Source organism: Pezoporus occidentalis, unplaced genomic scaffold (genome assembly GCF_034315485.1).
Source record: "Pezoporus occidentalis ecotype Australia unplaced genomic scaffold, CSIRO_AGI_Poc_V1 ctg1, whole genome shotgun sequence".
In the NCBI taxonomy this organism is placed as follows: domain Eukaryota; kingdom Metazoa; phylum Chordata; class Aves; order Psittaciformes; family Psittacidae; genus Pezoporus; species Pezoporus occidentalis.
The window spans coordinates 11,322,520-11,341,972 of NW_026912778.1; the positions used below are offsets into that span (position 1 = coordinate 11,322,520).

At 41.4% G+C, this 19,453-nt stretch overlaps 2 protein-coding genes and 1 long non-coding RNA gene across 5 annotated transcripts; 2 read left to right on the top strand and 1 right to left on the bottom strand.

The window, feature by feature from the left end:
- Nucleotides 1-217: 217 nt before the first annotated feature.
- LOC134170805 (uncharacterized) lies at nucleotides 218-1,947 on the top strand. The gene is made up of 2 exons (XR_009967390.1): nucleotides 218-709; nucleotides 859-1,947. It is a non-coding gene; the product is annotated as an uncharacterized LOC134170805 (long non-coding RNA).
- Nucleotides 1,948-3,339: 1,392 nt separating this feature from the next.
- ANKRD37 (ankyrin repeat domain 37) lies at nucleotides 3,340-5,877 on the top strand. The gene is made up of 5 exons (XM_062632465.1): nucleotides 3,340-3,410; nucleotides 3,612-3,764; nucleotides 4,460-4,551; nucleotides 5,087-5,316; nucleotides 5,602-5,877. The coding sequence occupies exons 1-5, from the start codon at nucleotides 3,384-3,386 to the stop codon at nucleotides 5,613-5,615; spliced, it is 516 nt and encodes a 171-aa protein (XP_062488449.1). The 5' UTR covers nucleotides 3,340-3,383; the 3' UTR covers nucleotides 5,616-5,877.
- Nucleotides 5,878-6,212: 335 nt separating this feature from the next.
- UFSP2 (UFM1 specific peptidase 2) lies at nucleotides 6,213-19,377 on the bottom strand. Of its 3 annotated transcripts, none has more exons than XM_062632032.1 (12): nucleotides 19,277-19,377; nucleotides 17,475-17,553; nucleotides 15,730-15,910; nucleotides 15,584-15,650; nucleotides 15,072-15,226; nucleotides 14,277-14,469; nucleotides 12,713-12,859; nucleotides 12,097-12,261; nucleotides 10,667-10,791; nucleotides 8,764-8,840; nucleotides 7,822-7,946; nucleotides 6,213-6,469 (listed from the first exon to the last, which is right to left on the bottom strand). In XM_062632032.1, the coding sequence occupies exons 1-12, from the start codon at nucleotides 19,316-19,318 to the stop codon at nucleotides 6,383-6,385; spliced, it is 1,443 nt and encodes a 480-aa protein (XP_062488016.1). In that variant the 5' UTR covers nucleotides 19,319-19,377; the 3' UTR covers nucleotides 6,213-6,382. The 3 variants fall into 3 exon arrangements, with proteins under 3 accessions (XP_062488016.1, XP_062487934.1, XP_062488099.1); XM_062631950.1 differs by having other exon boundaries at nucleotides 15,072-15,229; XM_062632115.1 differs by lacking the exon at nucleotides 19,277-19,377 and adding an exon at nucleotides 18,163-18,729 and having other exon boundaries at nucleotides 15,072-15,229.
- Between the last annotated feature and the right edge of the window lie 76 nt (nucleotides 19,378-19,453).

The window sequence follows — 19,453 nt, forward strand, 5'->3', positions numbered from 1 at the left end:
GCGGTTGCGCGGCAGTTGCCCCCCTTGCTGTCCCGAAGCACCACCCAGCCCAGCCCGCACTGCGGCGGCATCAAGCACTGCTGCGTAGCTGGGCTTTGTGGTCCCACGTCCTCTGACCGGGCAGAAGGAGGAAGACAGGGAAGGTAACACTGGCGTTTTACCTTTGGGTTTGGTCCGTTTTCTGCGAGAAACGAGACGCTAAGCCACGCTGGACGGGGCTTGGAGCAACCTGATCTAGTGGAAGATGTCCCTGTCCAATGGCCATGGGTTGGAACCGGATGATCTTTAAGGTCCCTTCCAACCCTAACCATTCTGTGATTCTGTAGCAGTCATGTGGGCCAGGGGGCTGTGGAAATAACATTTCTAGCTGTTGGCTAGTGCTAAACGATGTGAAAATACATGGTGAGTTAGGACAGGCTGTGTTTGGCCATCCACTGGATCTTTCCTACTGCCTGCCAGTCCTGTACCAAATTAAACGCAGAAGCCCAAAATACTGTGCAAGAAGAGATTATAGGCAAAACCAACAGAAGCTCTGAATGTGGCTCAGTTACAAGGTGGTGAGGCTGTGTAACAGCCTAACACATGGAGACTTCAGCATTCCCAGTGATCAGAAGCCATTTGTTGCAGTTTGTTTTCCCCATATAGACACTATCAAAGTCGCAAAGATATTTTAGGAGAAATGCTGTGTGAAGCTGATTTCTCCTGAAATGTAAGGCATTGTTTCTACTTCTGTTGATAGCTTCTGGCTGTCTCCTACAAAAAGGATACATCAACAAAATGCTGCGTGAGTGCTTTAAAAATAATCTTTAGCTGCATTCCCGGCTTTGATTTTAATTTTGCCTTTTATTTTCCTCCCAGATGACTATCATCCTGCTATTTCTGGCAGCGCACTCTGTGTCTATAGCAACAGGGACAGAGGCAACAGACCAAGAGGGTAATGCTTGTGGTTTTATGGGGTTAAACTTGTGGGCTCCACATGACGTTATCCAACAGTCCCAACTGACTTTAGTTGCCAAGCCCTCCTGTAGCTCATCCTGATTTGCTTTGTGTAGATGATACAGGCCAAGAAATCTACAGGAAATAAACTTTTTGTGAAGCATCAATGAATTACTTGGACTAAACAGGCAGGGTGATGAACAGCCTGTGGAAGCAGCAGTACCCTCGAGCAAAGGCAGTTAACGCTGGTTGCTGCTTTCAGCGCTGAAAGGTGCGAGGTTCAGCAGCACACCTTGGCTCATCCCATTGCTTACACATGTTTATTAGGGCTGGCTCCTCCAGTATAATTTTCTTGATACCTATGCAAGATGTGTGGCCTGGGATTCAAAGCGCAGAGGGATTTTTAGCGGGTTTTATTCCAAACCAGCTGCCTGTGTTTATAACCAATGCAAGTAACAGTTACTCAGCGGCAGAAGAGTTTTGCAGGCACTAATGATGTGAGCAAATGTGACAGGAAGCTCAAGAACAAATTAACAACAGTTAATTTGAAGAGAGTTGGGGCCGGCAGGATGCCAGAGTCTGTGTAGGTGGTTCAGCTGGAAAGATGGGATTCCTCAACTTTGACACCGGGGAATTGCTGAGGTCATGCAGGGGAGGGAAGGCTTTAAAACAAAACATCCTTTTGGGCAATCCAAGTCTTAAGCTGCTTCTGGGTATGTGGTTTTCAGAAGAGTCTTTGCGACTGCATAAACAATGACTGTGGATTTCTGGCATTTGTGCAGCTGTGTATTTCATACCTTACAATCTGCAGATGGAAGTGTAGGGATTTAATTTGTTTATTAACTCATTGGCTGGGCTAGCTGTTGGGTAGAATCTGGTAATCTGGTAATCACACGTGTATTTCCATATGAAAGGAGAGGTGAAAACTCACTGAAATGATTCTGCTGAACTGATACATTGCCTTTGTACCTGGATTTACACACTGTTGAAAAAGAGATTGTCTGTGTTTATATTCCACTACTTAATGATTTGTATTTCCTTTCTGAAAGGGGAAGCAGGAGGTAATTGTCACAACGTTTGTGCGTTTATTTCAGAACTCTATATGCCCCAAAGGAACACTGTTAGGCTGCTTTTCCCCTAACTCTGTTTATCAAGCCCATGGGATTTCATTTTTTAAAACATAACTTTTTATTTCCCCTTTTTTTTTTGAAGTGATGGTAGTGATTATGAGTAACTTCCATAACAAACATGTAGGCACCTGACAGAAGGAAATACTGTAGTGCTAAGGGAAGAAAACTGTATACCTCAGACACTGACTGGGTTAAGATGCTCCTCACCTGAATCTTGTAATGGGGAAGTACCATTAGCGGTAATTGAATCCGCTGCCAGACTGGATTGTATAGCACGGAAAGGACAGGCAGTTACCGTCAGATATGTGAGCAAAGGCTCTGTCCGTGCAAAGGGAAGTTATGGCATTGACTGCTCTCAGCTTCCACAAACGGTGTAGAGTGTGTTTTACCGTGTGTGTAGACATGCCACTCTCTTGCCCTGCCTTCCCCAACAGCCATAGACACCGAGCGGTAAAGCTCTGCTGGGGGGAAGCAGGTTTCACCAACCCGTCACTGTTGCCACCTTCAGAACGGATTCCAGGCATTCTCATGGTCTTTAAGTGTTGCCATGGCTGGTCCTGGTTTCCCGTGCAGAGGCCTGTGGTTGGAAGGCTTTGTTTGTGACCTTGGCCTCTATGGTCTGACCTGCTCCGGGCCAGTTAATGCTCAAAGAAGTGAACATTAAGTTTCTGTTTTTCCAAATGCATTTTGAATGGAAGTGCAATAGGTGGGGACCCCAGAATCCCCCATCACCAGGCCTAGTCCCACTCAGGCTGGAGATGGATGTGCCGTACTGGCTGCATTGAGCGTTGGGCTTCAGAGATGGCCGAGTGTGTCTTGCCCATTCAGCCCCCTTATCCCGGTGGCACAGCTCGGGCAGGAAGGCAGTAGCGGTGGGTGGGTTTCTGCATGCTGACCTAAGGGGGTTGGGGGAGGGGAAATCCAAGCTAATCCCCTGGGGTTTATTTCCCTAGACCCAGGTGGGTCCGGATACCGCCCTCCCCCGCCAGCGTCAGGGCCCGCGGGCAGCCGGGACCACCGTGGGAGCCGCCCTCGCCAGCAGCAGCCCGAGCCAGCGCCATGGCGAGTGCCCCGCGCGGTCAGCCGGGGGGACCGCGGGTGTGAGGGACGTGCCGGGGCACCCCGCGCGACATGGCGCCGCCCGCCCGCCCGCCAGCCAGCCCTCAGCACCGGCACCCCGGGGCCGGGGGGGCGCGGCGGGCCCGTGGTTGCGTACGTGCTGCTGCTGCCGGGGGCGGGGCCGGGGCCGGGGCCGGGGCCGGGGCCGGGGCCGGCTGTCAGCGGCGGGAGCGCGGCGTGCGCGGGGAGCGGGCGGTGATGTTGGTGCTGGGCTGCGGCGCGGAGGTGAGCGGCGCGGGGCTGTTGCCGGCGCGCTGGCACGCTGCCCGTGTCCGGCAGTACTGCTGGGTAGGAGACTCGGGCTGCTTTTCCTTACAGGGCAGTCTCAAGGAACGTAACGGGCTGGTGGTCTGCGAGGGGGTGTTTCTGCTACGGAGCAGCGTCCTTCGGCGGTAACATCCTGTCTTTTACTTCCTTCTCTTTCAGTCCGGTAGCCTGAGCGATCTGCTGGAGGCAGGAGCTGCTGTGAATGCACCTGCAGATGCCTTTGGTCAGTCTCCAGCTCACCTGGCTGCCTGCGGTGGGGAAGCCTTCTTCCTACTTTGGCAACTGCAGACGGGAGCGAATTTAAACCAACAGGTAAAATACGTAAGTTTTTCTTCCATTTCTAACCTGGCATGTCAGTAAATTCGGTTTATATTATTTGAGTATTTTTTTATCTAAGATTTTATATATACACCACTTGTATTTCATGAGATATCTAGGGTTGCTTATTTTAGCATAACTTTATTTTTCAGTGAACCAGAAATCCTGTCTAGATTGCATTAGTGATTTCATTTGCTATGTATAACGTGATTTTCACTTACAATCCTGCATTGCAGATGTCAAAAGAACCTACTTTTTTTACACAAATGAGCATTCCTTTTTCCTCCAAAATCGAATCCCTACTTCCAGTCTATGTTAAGGATTCTTCCTCTGGCTGCAATTTAATTTGCCTATACCTCTGAGCTGGTAGCAGCAAGCTATTGGTCACAGCAATCCTTGAATGGTGCTGAAAGATGCTGTTCATCAGTGTACAGGCTATACTCTGTGTACATCATCTATCAGAAGGCAAAGGTTAAACAATGAGTATTGTATGGGACAGGTTTTCTGCTCTGCTGTGATGAATACACTAAGCACTTAATGGCACTTACCAGGTACACTTCACTAGCTATTGTCCTTTAATATTTCTCAACTCAACAGACACTCCATAAACAGTCATGATGGAGAACAAGATAGTCTCATTTTATTCCCCTTCCTTCAAATTGACTGCTACATATAAACTGTGGTTTTAGGATTGCCTTGGAGAAGCCCCGATTCATAAAGCAGCAAGAGTTGGGAGTTTGGAATGTCTTGCTCTGCTTGTTGCCGGTGATGCCAAAATTGAGTAAGTTGGGCTACATTTAGTTATTTCAGAAAGTGTCAGAGGATACGTGTATTTTACAAATACTTTCCCTTGTTCAGAGCATTCATGCCAAGACTATAAATATAGCTTGAGTGTTGTCATTAAGACCAGTATGAAAAACTGCCATAAACACCGAAGTAGCACAGACCATATGCTGTTCCGTTCCATGTTAAAAGCCTCTGCAGAAACCGCTAAGAGAATATTCCTGACTGTAAGTTCTCCTTGTAAGTTTTCCATTCTGACTAATGCTGCACTCACCCTCCTCTTGCTTTTCTGATATGCTGAGCCAGTCATTTGTCTAATGACAGATTTTAGAACACTTACTCCTTGGTGCATTTAATACCAACCCTCCATATGAGTCGAGTCCCATGCTACCCTTGGCAAGCCGTGTTGGTATCAGTTCTCTGTACTTATCTTTATACCTCCATCTGAAGTTACCACTTAATCAAATTGAAGAGTGCTTGCTCATTACATATATTGCATTTTAATGGAATGGTTTTTGTTAACTCTGTTTCAGCTTGTGCAACAACAGCGGACAAACAGCAGCAGACCTGGCCCTGGCTTATGGCTTTCTGGAATGTGCCAGGTTCCTCAGGACAACTCAGCACACTCAGACAATGAAACTGAGAGGACAGTCTGGCTACTCACCAAGGGACAATCATGGCTTGCTGAGAGAGGATCCAGCTGCACAGAAACAAGAAGGTGGAACCACCAGATCCACAAGCAGGAAGAGGAGAAGATCAGGTGGTGTGTAATACTGTTGGTTTATTACAATTCAGAATAGGTTTCGAATACTTTTTATCATTTAAATAAATAAATTTAGTGTTGGGTACATAGCACTTGGATTTAGAAGCCTGCTCGTAAGGATCAGCTTGTGTAAGTATTTAAAGTTACGGTCTTACCAAACCAGACAGTTCATGGGGAATGCCATGGAAAAGACTGCTTTGTGGGGTGAGTAGGGTGGAATCCCAGGTAATTTTACTGATGTACTGATAAAGCAGCTACAGAATTACTTGTTTGTTTGTATGACAGATCTGATCTCCTGAAAAATGCCTTGTCATCCCAAAATGAAATCAAGGGGAATCTGAAGTCTGAAGAAGCATGACTGGACTGACTATACATTGAGCAGCAAGATGTGTATGTATGTGCTCGTACATTGTCTCCTTCCGAGAAGGATGAAAGCTCGTTTGTTTTTACTTCTTACAGAAGACTGTTGCGTTGTTGGTGTTTTGTTGGTTGGTTGGGTTTTCTCCCCTAGAACAGTTGTTATTCATACAGCTATAAATAAATGGAGTATATAACAATCAATTCCCTCAATTTTTTTCCTGTGTAAATGTGAGAACAAAGTTCATAAAATTCATAAAAGCCATTTTTTTTCTCACTCCTCAAATGTTATCAACAGTACCAGCAGCAAATCATACCCTGGACTATATTTGTCATGCACAAGGCAGTTGGTGCTATGGGACTCGACAGGCAGAGGACAGTCTTTTTGGCAAGAAAGAATTCCACAACATAAAAGGATTAGGCATTTAATCTGTAAAAATAAAAATGCTGTATGAACATAAAGTTGTCCTAGCCAAAAGAATGGTATTAGTTACCAAATAAAAGTATTTGTAAGAAATACGGTTCACAGCAGATAACTCTTTATTTTTAAAGGTTTCATTAAAAAATAAAATTCTTAATTTAAACAGTGACATTTCTGTTTCACCTGGGTTCTGACTGACTGAAAGCATGATTTTGAGTATTAACACAACAGTCATTATCTAGATCAGCCAGTATTCTGTTTTAGCATATTCCAGCAGAAGAGTGGATTTTAAATAGTTTTGGGTCGTTGAGGTAGGCAGAGATTGTAATAGGCATCCTTGTTCCAAAATTCAGGGCCCTTCCAACCACACCAGCCCTGTCCAAGAAAAAGCAACATAGTTTTTAAATCTACTACGATCCCATTCTTACCTTCTACTAGCAGATCTATTGTTTTTCACTAATTTTAATCTAAGCAGTATGAATTCTCATTTATAGAATGCAATGACATGCCATTTCCAGCAAGTTCTCTACATGCCTGGAAACACTTTAAGAGAAAAGACTTCAGCGTCTCTCTCCCCATTCCTCCCTCCCCACCACAGCTCATCTCCTGAAAAAAAAAAATCTTCCCTCTCCTCTCTGCCTTCTGCTGCTACAGAGAGACTAGTGTCATTCTGACACTCATCATTCCCAGTTTCTATTCCTCTTGCCTTGAATCCTTGCTGCCTTTGGTAGTAGTTGGTATTTCAGAGCCAAACACAGCTCTTAAATATCAGAAGGTGTGCTGTTGATCCTTATCTGTCAGAAAAACAGTCCAAGAAAGCTCTGAAGTTTACTGAGTAACACGTAATTATATGAGCTGTTCTTGAAGAAAAGAGCTACAAACTCAAGAGTCCACCTGAGCTCCTCCCCTGCCACTTTTGAGGAGGGAAGGGGTTCTACAGGTGTTTTATCCCATTGGAGCATTCTGCAACACCCTGTAGCTGGTTCTACATGTTGTTTGGAAATTGTTTCTTCCTGTGTTCATTTGAAGCTTTGATTATTACAGGAAAATGTTTCTTCAACAGCTTTTCTAGTTGGGCCAAACCCAAGGGTATCAAATCAAGACAGGAAATAAAAATTGCTATTTTTAACTTAGTATGAAGAACAGAAAAGAAGTTGCTTACTTAACACCTATAGGATGATTTAGGCATGTTCACAGTTTATATTTCTGACTCTTTACTGTTATGTGCCATCATCCTTTTAAGGAGCTTTAAATATGGAAACAATGTTGCATACTTTTTAATTCTTCAGTTTTCCTACATCTTTGAAACAGCTCAGTACTTGCCCTTTAGAATTAGGTCAAGGCCTGATCTGAGAGTGCCTCGTGCTGGCACTTAAAAAAATTAAGTTATCTTCTCTGCTTCACTAACAGCATTTAGCAGGCTGAACAAATTCTTCTGTTCCATTCAAAATGCCAAACGCATTTATTGTATGTACTGCTGGGTAAAAGAGGAGATACTTTTAATAAGAGAAAACATCTCTTTGTACTATAAAACCTTTATGGAGTTGCTGACTGGATATCTTCCTGAAGACACTACATTTCAGAAACTAACAGTAAGTAGCATATGTGCAGGTTAACTGGAAATCATAAGGAATGGAGAAGCTATAGAATGGCCAATTTGTATTCGGTTGTACATTACTCGTTTAATGCCAAAATGTGTGTTTACATACACGTGCATCAAGCCTCACCTTTTCCAAAATGACATGCAGATCTTCTCCTCCAGTGTAATGTGGGTCTAGGATCAAATACTTGATGTGCCCTGTAATCTCATTCCAAGCCACTCCTAATATTGTGTGAGCCAAAACACCCCCACCTAAAACAGTAGGAACATAAACTGGTAGCTTTTCACTGACACTGGCTATATGTGCAAGCCTATGGTAAAAGTATGTCAACACTTTCTATTAATTAACAGATTAGTTTGGTTATCAAAATGATTGTGAAGCTGTCCTACATAAGATTCTTCACATTATTAACAGACATATCTTTACTACAACTAGGGAAGATTTCATACCAAACTTTGGACGTCTAATTTGAGAGGTCCCCATCTGACACCATCTTTATGGAATGCCCAGTACAGATTAGGAAAACTTAAAATGGTAATTTATTAAAGCTGAAAGTGCTATTTCAATATTCTTCATTTTCTAAACCATGGCTGTCTTGGAAATAGTTCAGTTAAAGTTACAGCATTCTTAATGAAGAGAATTTCTTATGTTGCCAATATTTCAGATTATTAAAACTGGTTTAACAAGAATTTGGCTAAAACCCGTCTCTTCAAAGCCAGGCAAACACTACTCTTCTGTGATAGAAATTCTGGGGAGCTTCTGCTCCTCCAGAGAACAGAAGTCAGGTCTTGAGTTCTGACTTCCACAGCAATTTTTAAGAACACTTCTTAGACTGACTTGTGTTACCATGTTTAATACTGAGCTTGGGAGAAATACTGAGCGGAAAGACACCAGCTAGAATAAGTTGTACCGTCTTCAAGGCTTCCATGGTAAAAGCATAATTTTTAATTCACCTAGGGTTCTGATTAACTCTTGTACAGTAAACAGAATGAGTTCTAGTTGAAATGAAATTCAGTTTAGGGAGGCCACACTCTTCTATTGGCAATTCTTTGATAGTCAAGCACTTACCAATCATAACTGGAGTTCCTTCAGACTTGAAATGGTTAGAAAGCTCTCTTCCCTGCAATGCCAGTTCAGAACCCTGGCTGGGTAAGAACAACAACAGGTATGTCATCCTCACTGGGCTTAATTTGCTCATTATGTTATGCACATTAACTACATAAGGTACTGTATGTAAGTAACTGATGAGAAAGTGGCTTAAAGTTTTTCTGTGTAAACATCCTGGGATAATCTGAAAAAGTTTTTTAATGCAACTTACAGTTTTCAGTCCAACTGCACAGGCAATTAAAGCACTCATACCCAAGCTGGCTTTGAAAAATCAAACCTCAAATAACATTTCTGATCTGTTCAAAGCTACACTGACTTAGATTTGTTATAATCTCCCTGCTTTGCTTTTCAACTACGGGGACCAGTCACAGACAAAAGGCATCTACATGGAAAAGAAAGGCATGCTCTCAATACATGCACATACTCCAGGACTCAGAGCTGAAGATATATGTCTGACAGATATTCATATTCCCCTTGAAACACTGACAGTACTCCCAAAAGTGGTGACAGAAGCGGGGCAAGGAAATTAATGCAGATATTTTTCATGTATTTCTATTTCTTCATATAGCAGTTAACCTTTTGAAAACCCCAAGAAAGCCCGCATGTCTGCTTCTCAAATTCCTGGAGAGATTCATTAAATGTAGACAGAACACAAAACGGGAAATAACAGATTCCATATGAGTGCTGTTAGTGCAGCTGTAAAGTCTTATTTAGATGAAGAGTTAGATGTGCTAGCTGGAAATAAGTCCAACACAAAAATGCTATCCACCGCCAGTGACCAGCTGAAACAGATGCATGACAATTCTTCTCAGCACGGTAGTGATGTTGGCTTTTCTTAATTTTCTTAATCCTGAAAAACATTGGTGCTTCCTTGTAGCAGCGATATGAGCAATTCTACCCAGTTCACAAAGGAATCTATTCTATATTAGGAATAAAAGGAATAAAACCCTTCACCCTGGCAGGGCCTGTCACAGCTGCTAGAAATAATAGGTGGATCAGCTGCAAATACAAGCTCTAGAACAAAAAAGATTAAAAATTGGCTGTATAAAGCTTTACAAAAAATTGAAGAATTGTTTTCTTACCATTAAGAATCACCATGGCCACATGCTCTTTCAGAATATCCACAGGAGAATTTATTCCAAATAAACATAGCTCATGAGTAGTATTTTGTATGACTAGAGTTTTATAATATCTGAGTTAGTATATACTCTATTTCATGGCTGTATTTATCACAAAACATTCATGGATTTGTTATTCTGCTTAATCCTGCCTAAATGACAAAAATCCAGTAGCTTTACTTCTGATAAATGCTGAACATTATTCTTTTTGTCCCAAACATATTTGTAGGGCTCTTTATTGCATATGAGAGCATCAGATTGTCACAATGGAAACAAATTCCTTGTTTTATCTGTCACACAAACCCAGAAAAGAGCACACTATTTCCAGGCTGCTCAGCAATTTGCCTCAGTCCTTAACTGATGGGCTAGCTCTATGAACAAAGTCATAATTCACTGTCAGTGTGCACTCAGTTCATTATGACTGCCAGGCTGTGAGCCTGCTTCAAAACCTGTTTGTGGTGCAAAAGAAACGGCCGAATTCCACATCAGTTTGCGTATCGTTAAGGAATTTGTAGTAACTGCAACCTGGAACCCTAAGCCCCCAAGAAATCTAGCAACACCTTCACCTGTAAGCACTTAGCACAACCAAAGTCAGGAATACAGGGTTGATGAACATGGAACCCTTAAAAGATTAATCTCCTTTATTATCCCTATTCTCCCATATAGTGTAATGGTAATTTACATTTTAAGGCACTCAAGTTTTTTTAATAATTACTGAGTTGTTATAAACAGATAGCAATTCTTACCTGACAAATAATATTTTTGATGTTATTCCAAAAAGCTGATTCAAAACAAGTTGTACCTCAATGGAACCAATCCACTGCCGTGACCCAACAAATGCTGCAGGCTTGTCTCCAGCATCAACCAATGCCTTTGCAACATCATGATGAATAAAAACAAATGTCAACAACATACAGTAGGCAACTCTACCACTCTGTGGGAATGCGTTTTGAACCTAGCTGGTCAAAAGCAGACAAATGGATCTTGGATTACAGTCACTGCTGTTCTGTTCCGGAAACGTCACTTGAACCTAAGACAGAATGCCTATAAGCACAGAATATCACCCCAGGTCCACAGGCAGACCTCAAGCTGGGATGGTAAGAACTGAGCTGTCAAATAAAGGAGTGCATCTGTTGTACTGCAGGAGCATTCCACAAACTGAAGTACCTGGATTCCCATTCAAAGCACTTCAGAAAAGGATCCATAAAATAGTGCTCTGAGGAAGAAGCCACTGAAATACACTGAAGGCTGAGGTTTGTTTTAAACTCTTCTCCATTCTGGGGCTTGTATGTTACACACAGCACTTCAGGGGACTTTTCTGCTCAGGATCCAAAGCCTCCTGAAAGGCTACTGCCTTCTTACAGATGTCTAAAAATACTACAGGAGCACATGGACTTCAGTTGCTTTTAGGTGTGGATTGATAAACATTCAGGAAATGCAGTTTGCAGTTTTAACTTCAGAGCTCACATCCCTGTTAGGTACGATGAGAGTTGTTTTATGGACTGAATCAACCTTTGCTAAATATATGCAGTAAATAAATACAACACAAAGAACTACTATCAGAAGACTAAAGATAACTGCAGTATTTCTTGCTAGGCATACAGTATTAGCTATTCATGCCTACAGCTTTTCTTCAGTGTTGTTAACGGAAATGAATGTATTCAGGTATGCATTCAAATTCACAATAGAAAAAGAAGTGGAGAGTTCAAAAAAAGAAATAAAACCCCACTAGTATCAAAGTTGCAAAAGAAGGTGCTAAATCAATACATAGCATCTGGAGACTAACCCAGATGTCACTGAATACAAAAGGCAGTTTTAAAACGGATTTTAGTACAACACATTGGGTTGTTTTCTTTCATTTGGTGAAAACAGTGAGCTCCTGATCTCAGCTTCTAATAGAGCATTAGTCCAAGGAAATATTTAGAAGCCTATTTTAATGAGTCTTATTTGTACAGATGTTACCCAACACTGATAAACATTTGGAGACAGATCTCCTGTAATAAAACTATATAAATAATAATTCAGAACTACTATAGTTCAATTTAAGAGAGAAATTAAAAATACCACACAAATCCAAAAGCTAAAATACATGAATTGATGAATTTTAAAAATAACCTATACAAACTTTTCTAGATGAATATGCACAAAATAACTAACTCCCTTAAATGTCCTGTACCTGTTGAATCTCCTTGTGTGTTGGTATAGGTGCGTCAATGTAACCTTGGTGCTTGAACCAAGAACAGATTGTCTGCAAAGACCGATAGGCACAGCCCCAACCACTGTCATCAATCCGATCCTGCATATAGTGGTGGTAACTATAGACACCATGTACTAAATAGACCTGCACAGAAAGAGATAATACAAATGAATCTGATCACACTTGCATCAGTTTCAGAGAAGGCACATCAGTTGTCACTTGAACTGTAAAAGCCTTCAGTTTGGGACTGAAAATCTTTGGAAGAATCGAACGATAGTTACTCACACATGATTACTCCTCCTGTCTTTGCTTCCTAAACATTTCCAATCAGTTTTAGTTTCTTGTCCTGGTTCTGAGAAACTTCAAAAACACATGCTAAAAATGTGTAAATCCTTTTCCAAGAAAAGGCAGTTTTCTTTGAGACAAATACAGCTAAAGCAATGCCATTTTGTGCAGAGAAGCCCTTTTGCTTAAAAGGCCAAGTCAGTCAATATTGTATAGATGAGAAAGTGAACTAACTAAATTACTTCTTATAATAACAAATCTCAAGTAAAATCAGAAGTACTTTCTTACAAGTGTTCCAATTTAAACTTACCATACCAGGCTCCATAGTAGGTGAATTCAGATGTAAGTGTGGATTTCTGAGATATCCATCTTTATATGATTCATCTGGAAAATGATAAGCATTTGCTCTCTTGAAATAGGGTCTGTCACAAGGCAGGTTGAATAACTCGTGCAATTCCTACATGCAAGTTCAAATAAAGAACAGAATTAAAGTTCTGGATTAGAAGAAACATCATATTGAAAGTAATAACAAAGACAATTTTAACAGCATAGTTTAGCAAAATTATGTATTAAAATCTGATTAATTAGCTAGCTATCATGTATGTTTACTGCTAGACCTGACCTCTCAAAGGGAGCTCAGGCAGGCTTACCTCCTATCTAGAGGGTGCACTATCTCATGCAGTCCTGTTACACAATGCCTGCTGCTGGCACCCCACTGAAGATACTATGAGTGACAAGTATCTTATGAAAGCATGATAAAATACACCATAATAGAAAAGGATTACAGTTTCATCTATCTAGCAGTATAGATACACACATTGTGAATTAGAATTTTAACTAATATTGAAGACATACAAATGCCACATACTGACATAGACTGAATCTGCTTAAACCATAAGCTATTTTTAAATCTCTTATGCACTGTTTACAATACATCAGCCACATTTAAAGAGATATATTGTCTTGTTTTACAGAGCTTAAAAGTGAAAGGAATGATGAGAACATCTAGGATAAAGTTTGTAACACAGGTAATATATTTTGTGCAGATGACCTAGTGCTGAACCCAACTATATTAGCTACAGCAACACTCAGCAATCCCAGATAAGAATAATATAAGAATACAGAGAGCAGGAAAGACTTAATGTGCCACCAGTGCCTGAGGCCACTGCAAATAAAAGGAACAGATTAGGTTTTATACACCCAGGAAGAAGAAAATGAAAAATCCCCATGGCTTCTACACCTCTAAGGCAGGAAAAGATCCTTTCCCCATTCTTGGTGTGTGTAACTGTGGGACCTGAACTGGTACCTGCTAGGTATACACCTCAATCTGAAAGGACTGCCACATCAGAGCAGTTTTCCACCTCATTCATAATCCTTTCTCTAGATGCGCCAACTCAGAAGGCATAAAACAGACAAACAAAAGCTAGCTAAGCCTCATTGGCTGTGACCCTCAAAACGCAGCCTCCTCTGAAAACAACAAATAAAAAACCTCCAACATTAATCCTATCAGGACATTTGGTAAAGCTTGAAAGTAATAACACACTAGAAGTAATCTGATGTTCTACCATGGAAGTGAAGAAATTCAAAGAACACAGTACCAGAAGTATAATTCAGATAAAACCTATCTTACACAGTTTTAAAATTTCTATTGACCCCTTACAAAAAATGAGATCTGGTACATTTTATAAAATACCATTACAAAGCAAGCTTCCACATTCAGTATACTGCTTCAGTTACAATAAATTGAAAAAATAGCAGTATCTGTCAGTATGTATTCTACAGTGGCTAAATGAAAAGCTTTGCCAGTGCTTCAGTTACAATAGTCTTCATTAAAAATAAAAAAATCAGGTTCTGTTAGAATTGGTTGGCTTTACCTTTCTGTAACTCTCCAGCTGATCATCTGAAATACCTGTTGGATAAGAGATTGTTACAAGATGATTTTTCCCTGGTAACATGAAATGAAATTGTTCTGGTACCACAATTGATGTTCCCTTCACATATTTCATGATACATCTTTCCATGTCAGTTAGTTGCCTGTGAATTGCTTTCACCAGGAGATTCTGTACGCTGCAAGATATAAGGGAGAATGTTTAAAAAGTAGAACAGCAATGGAGGATGATTTTCTCTCATTGTTCTCACTGTTATACAATACTTACATGCATATTTGCACCTGGTCTGATGAACTTATTACTTCCATACTTCCACTCCCCCAGAGACAATCTTTCTGTGCTCTACTGAAAGCTTGTCCACACACACAAACTACTCCCTATTGATTCAACCCTCTAAAGTGAAGGTACCCTAGTCTTGTATCAGAAACACAACCATTATGAGCCCTTGCCAAAACCAGTTACGTATATGACTATATAGGGTTTTGTTTGTTTTTTTTTCTTTTTTTTTGTGCATTTTATCCACCCCAGTTAGCATCCTTCAGAGTCAAATCCTCTGGAAAAAAATGCCAGGAAAAAATACAGAGGAAGACTCTTAACGTTTTCCACCTTAACCTACCCAGCTGTAGCCCCTAACATAGTACTGAGATTTAACCAGTTAAATTCCACATAAAACATACTAAATACTGCTTTATTAAACTGATAAATGATACAGTTTTACTTCATTATTTCAACAAAAACCAGAAATTAACCTGAAAAATTACAGCTTCAGGAAATACTTACTTTCCCCACGTTTCCTCTGGAGAAACAGATACAACAACATCAACTGGTAATGTCATATTTATGTAGTGGTGTTCTTTATTTTCCCGTTCAATGACTGGAGCCAAAGCAGGTAATGAAGACGTCATTTCCAACATAAGGTCTATATTGACTATCTGCTGCTGCAGAGAATAAACATACAGTATTAACTACGTCTCCAACAACACATGCACCAAGAAGACAAGACTGTAAATATTTGGTATCAAATTCAGTAATGAAATACTTGGGTTAAAAAAAAAAGCTATTAATGTTAAATACAAACTTCTCCATGCTCGTCTACTCTATGTGGGTCTCAGCATTCACACTGAGTCTCAATGACTTTTAAAGTACTCTTTGAAGTCATGTCAATGTTTGTTTTGTACAGAAATGCCTAGGGAGGGCAGACCTGAAAATGATCAAACGACAGGCTGTCTAAAGTTATGATTAAGGTTGTTATGATAGGTTGTTTAAATTTATTAGTGTGGCGAAACACATACCGTATCTTGTAACTTTTTATCCTTTTTTCTGCCAAGCTTTCGTTTGGTTTCATCATCTTGATCAAATCTAAAGCATCAACAGAAAAAGAAATTTCTAAAATATGAAAAAAATCTATTTTAAAAAGAAGTAATTAAAATATACTCACTGTATATATTTTCTTATCTCCTTACAAGCAGACTCATCAGTCAGCTCTGGAACAGTGTTCATGCCACTGTTAGGCCATACATAGATTGAACTGTGGCAAATTCTTAATACAAGAACATCCGAGGACAGTTTGTTTGCAAGATCACTGAAAACATATCCTAATGCCTTTTTTGTTGATGCCTCTGAAACACAATAAGGATACAATTAGCCTAGAAAATGCCCTCAGTTTTGTTACGGCTGCTGGGCTTACATCTAAAAAAACTGGTATGCTTTGACCTGGAATAAAAACATAAGTTCTGTTATAATCAGAAAAATGGCTATGGAAACAAAAACTGAGATCAGATTTCATTCAACAGGTCTGTCTCAAACATTCACATTCATACCTGCCTTGACAAAGGTACTGTTTCTCTCAGATGCTGCCACATATGAAGAGCTGAATGAACTACAGAAGAGTAACATACACCTTAGTCAATTCTCACATAGGTACCTCAACCAAGCCTACAGCTGCAAACAAACTTCTATGTACAAACACCTACATATGGTTATAATTCTATGGTGATTAGTCTTTTGAGTAAATAAATCCTGGAAAGATTCAATCTGAGTCACATGTTTCTAACTTGGTATTATTCTTCAGAAATACAAACAAAATCCATACTAAATCTTTCAAAAGGCAGGTCACATGCTCCTGCTGCAGACCAAGTTTTGGCCAATATAAATCTGTATGCGTAAGCCACACAGCCTGCCTTTCAGAGCTTGACAGTGTTAGGAAAATCAAACAAAACTCCAACAAAAGAAAAACTTCACAGCCTTCAAAAGGAGTGGTCTGCCATATTTACACACTAACGGGTGTGAATACCATGCACTTTGACAACCTGAGTATCACTCTGCTTCACTGTGGTTAAAATTCACTCCAGTGTACACAGTCAAGTAAATACCCTTCCTCTGAGGATGCAGTTCACAAGAAGCTGCTACACATCAGGCCAACCTATTCAACACTTCTATTATATGTGATGAACTGATATGAGCCCAAGTTCCTTTTCCAAGTTCACTAACACTGAATTCAGAGTTTCAAGTAAAGACATGTCCTTTTAAAATGCATGAGTTACACTTGAGCAAGAGACACCTTACTTCTCTCTGCCCTATGACAGCTCAGTGTCCACTGAGATCCTTGAGCAGACTTTCTGATGTGAACATCACATTACTGCAGAATGTGGAACTAGTGGAGCCTCCCGAGTCCCTTATTACCACATGGAATTGCAGTAGCCAATCCTGCCTAAATTCAGTAGAGTAACTAGTTAGCTTGCTCATCTTCTCTATTTCTCTAGAAAGACTGGTCCACAACCGCGAAACTGTATTATTAATATAACCCTGTTATAACCAAGTTCATTATTATTCTCTGTTTGCTTAGAATTTCAGGGTCCACTTTGGATTCAAACTGGATCCCAATACCGTATCCATAAGAGTGAAAAATACGCAAATAAAATTACCTGAAAATGGTAATTTTTACTTCAAATTTACTTCAAATGTAATTTTTACTTCAAATTAAAATAAAAAACATATAATGGAAAAAGACTGCCAGAAAAGTAACGGAGATAAGGAATAACATTCTTTGTACTTAATCTTCACGGGTTTGGGAAAAAACACAACATCTGGTGAAAAGCCAGGAAAATAAACATTCTAATAGTTAATTAATAAAAGGTTATTTATATAAATGTTAAGAACTCTAATATAGTCTTGTAGACACACCATCAGTAGTTGCTAGCTGAAATGCAAGATCCAAGCCTCCTCTTATTCTAAACAGTATGTCCATAGCTTCTAGAATGACCTAAGGAGAAAAAAGAAACAATGAAAATGAACATCTATTTCAACATGCCTCCTCCCAAGTTACAGCTGACTGTTACTTTGTCAGTGTCTGAACACACCAGTAATTACTGCAGCTGGTCAGGGTGTAAAAGGCCAGTGAATAAACAGGAAAGTGAGTGGCATAGCAGCACATACTTGCCAGAGCCAGTACCTCAGTCATGTTAGTATTGCTACAAGCACAGTCCTTAAAACACATTTCCTACCTAAACAAGAAAGCCTTACTTCTATACTTTAATGATTTAGAAATATTTTGGGTAAAATGTCATTGTTTCAATCCAAATGTCACGTTTCCCATCCTCTGAGTCTTCTTCCAGTTCAAGTAAACCAAGGACTGCTTTGAGCATTAGAGCAGAAAGGTAACTGAGCACATCTGTAAGGAAATCACAGCTTCAGGGAGATGAAAACAAAAGCGGACACACACCCATCTCCCCAGAACCCAGGCTAAGTTTCACATCTGACACAAGAGCTGCTGATGCCAGCACAGAAACCACCCAGCTGTTTCTTTCCCCTTCCAAAGTCCTTGCTCTGCTCCCACAACTGCCCCTTGCAGACATTTTAACATGAACTTTACCAGAGAACTCCTTCAGATGGAAACCCACCCTTCTGTCCAGAGACTTTTTCAGCCAGATCAATTCAGGTCAAGTTCAACATCCTCCTACAATAACCAGCATAGAGTGGATCACAAGGTCCAGAGGGATGTGGGTATTCCTCAACCTAACAGTCCACAAAAAGAAATGCTTCACAGTCTTAAGTGCTCGAAAAAGGCCACCAAATGCCTCTAAGAGTAATTACACTGAGATTTTCTGGAAAGACTTACTGCCTATTTGCTTTCAAAACATGGGAAGCTTCCAGATGCGATGCTACGTTATTCATGAAATAAAAGAAGCAAAGTATAGGGCTAATTTTCTTCTCATTAAAAGAGTTCTAAGCAGAAATACAGACGATATGGGTGCCTGACAAAAACACAAGCATCTACACTTTGAGCTCTGGGTAAAGGATTTTGAGGTTTCCACGATTCTGGAGTACCAAAATTTACTCCAAGAAACAAAAAAGGCAAGGTTGTCATGTGCTACATTTTGGTTCCTGAAGCATAACCATGATCTATTTCACATAATACAGTTATCTGCACGCAAAAGGTTCTGAAGTGTGGGATCCACAAGTGCCAGCATGTGAAAAAAAGGTCTAACTCGACTGATGTAGATGTTTTTATCGGAATTACTACAACTGGAGAATAACGTTCTTGAATGAAAAGCAGAGCTCTGCAGGAGTAAGAGAGGCTATGGCCTTTTGGCAGGGGCTCGCCATGGATGATGACGTCCCAGCAGACCTCTGACATAGCCAAGACAGCCGGACACCTCCGAGGCCCCGCGCGACATGGGCAAAGGCTGCTGCGGGAGGGACGAACACGAAGGGGCAGCCCGCCTGACACTCCCCGGGGCCTGAGCACCCCGACCTGCCCCCATGGGCCTTCACCGAGGTACCCCCGGGGGCTGGAGGCCCAGACGCTGCCGCGGAGCACCAACACCAACACCAACACCAACACCAACACCAACACCAACACCAACACCAACACCCCACGGCGTGCGCGCAAGGGAGCGGGGGAGGGAAATCTGTGGTAAGCCCCGAACCCCCCGGACCCCGCCGCCCTATGGCGGTGCCCGCTCGCGAGGGCGGGGCGCACTCACCACGTCCGTCAGCGCCGCGCAGGAGGCCGCGCCCAGCCACATCCTCCCCGCGCACGCGCGCTCCCGCCTGGGGGCAGGGCCTCGCGCGCTAAGGCGGTCTGGGGGTAGGGCCTCGCGCGCTACGCCCGCACCGCGCTCCTGCGCAGTAGCCATCGCCTTGGGCCGTACCATTGCAAG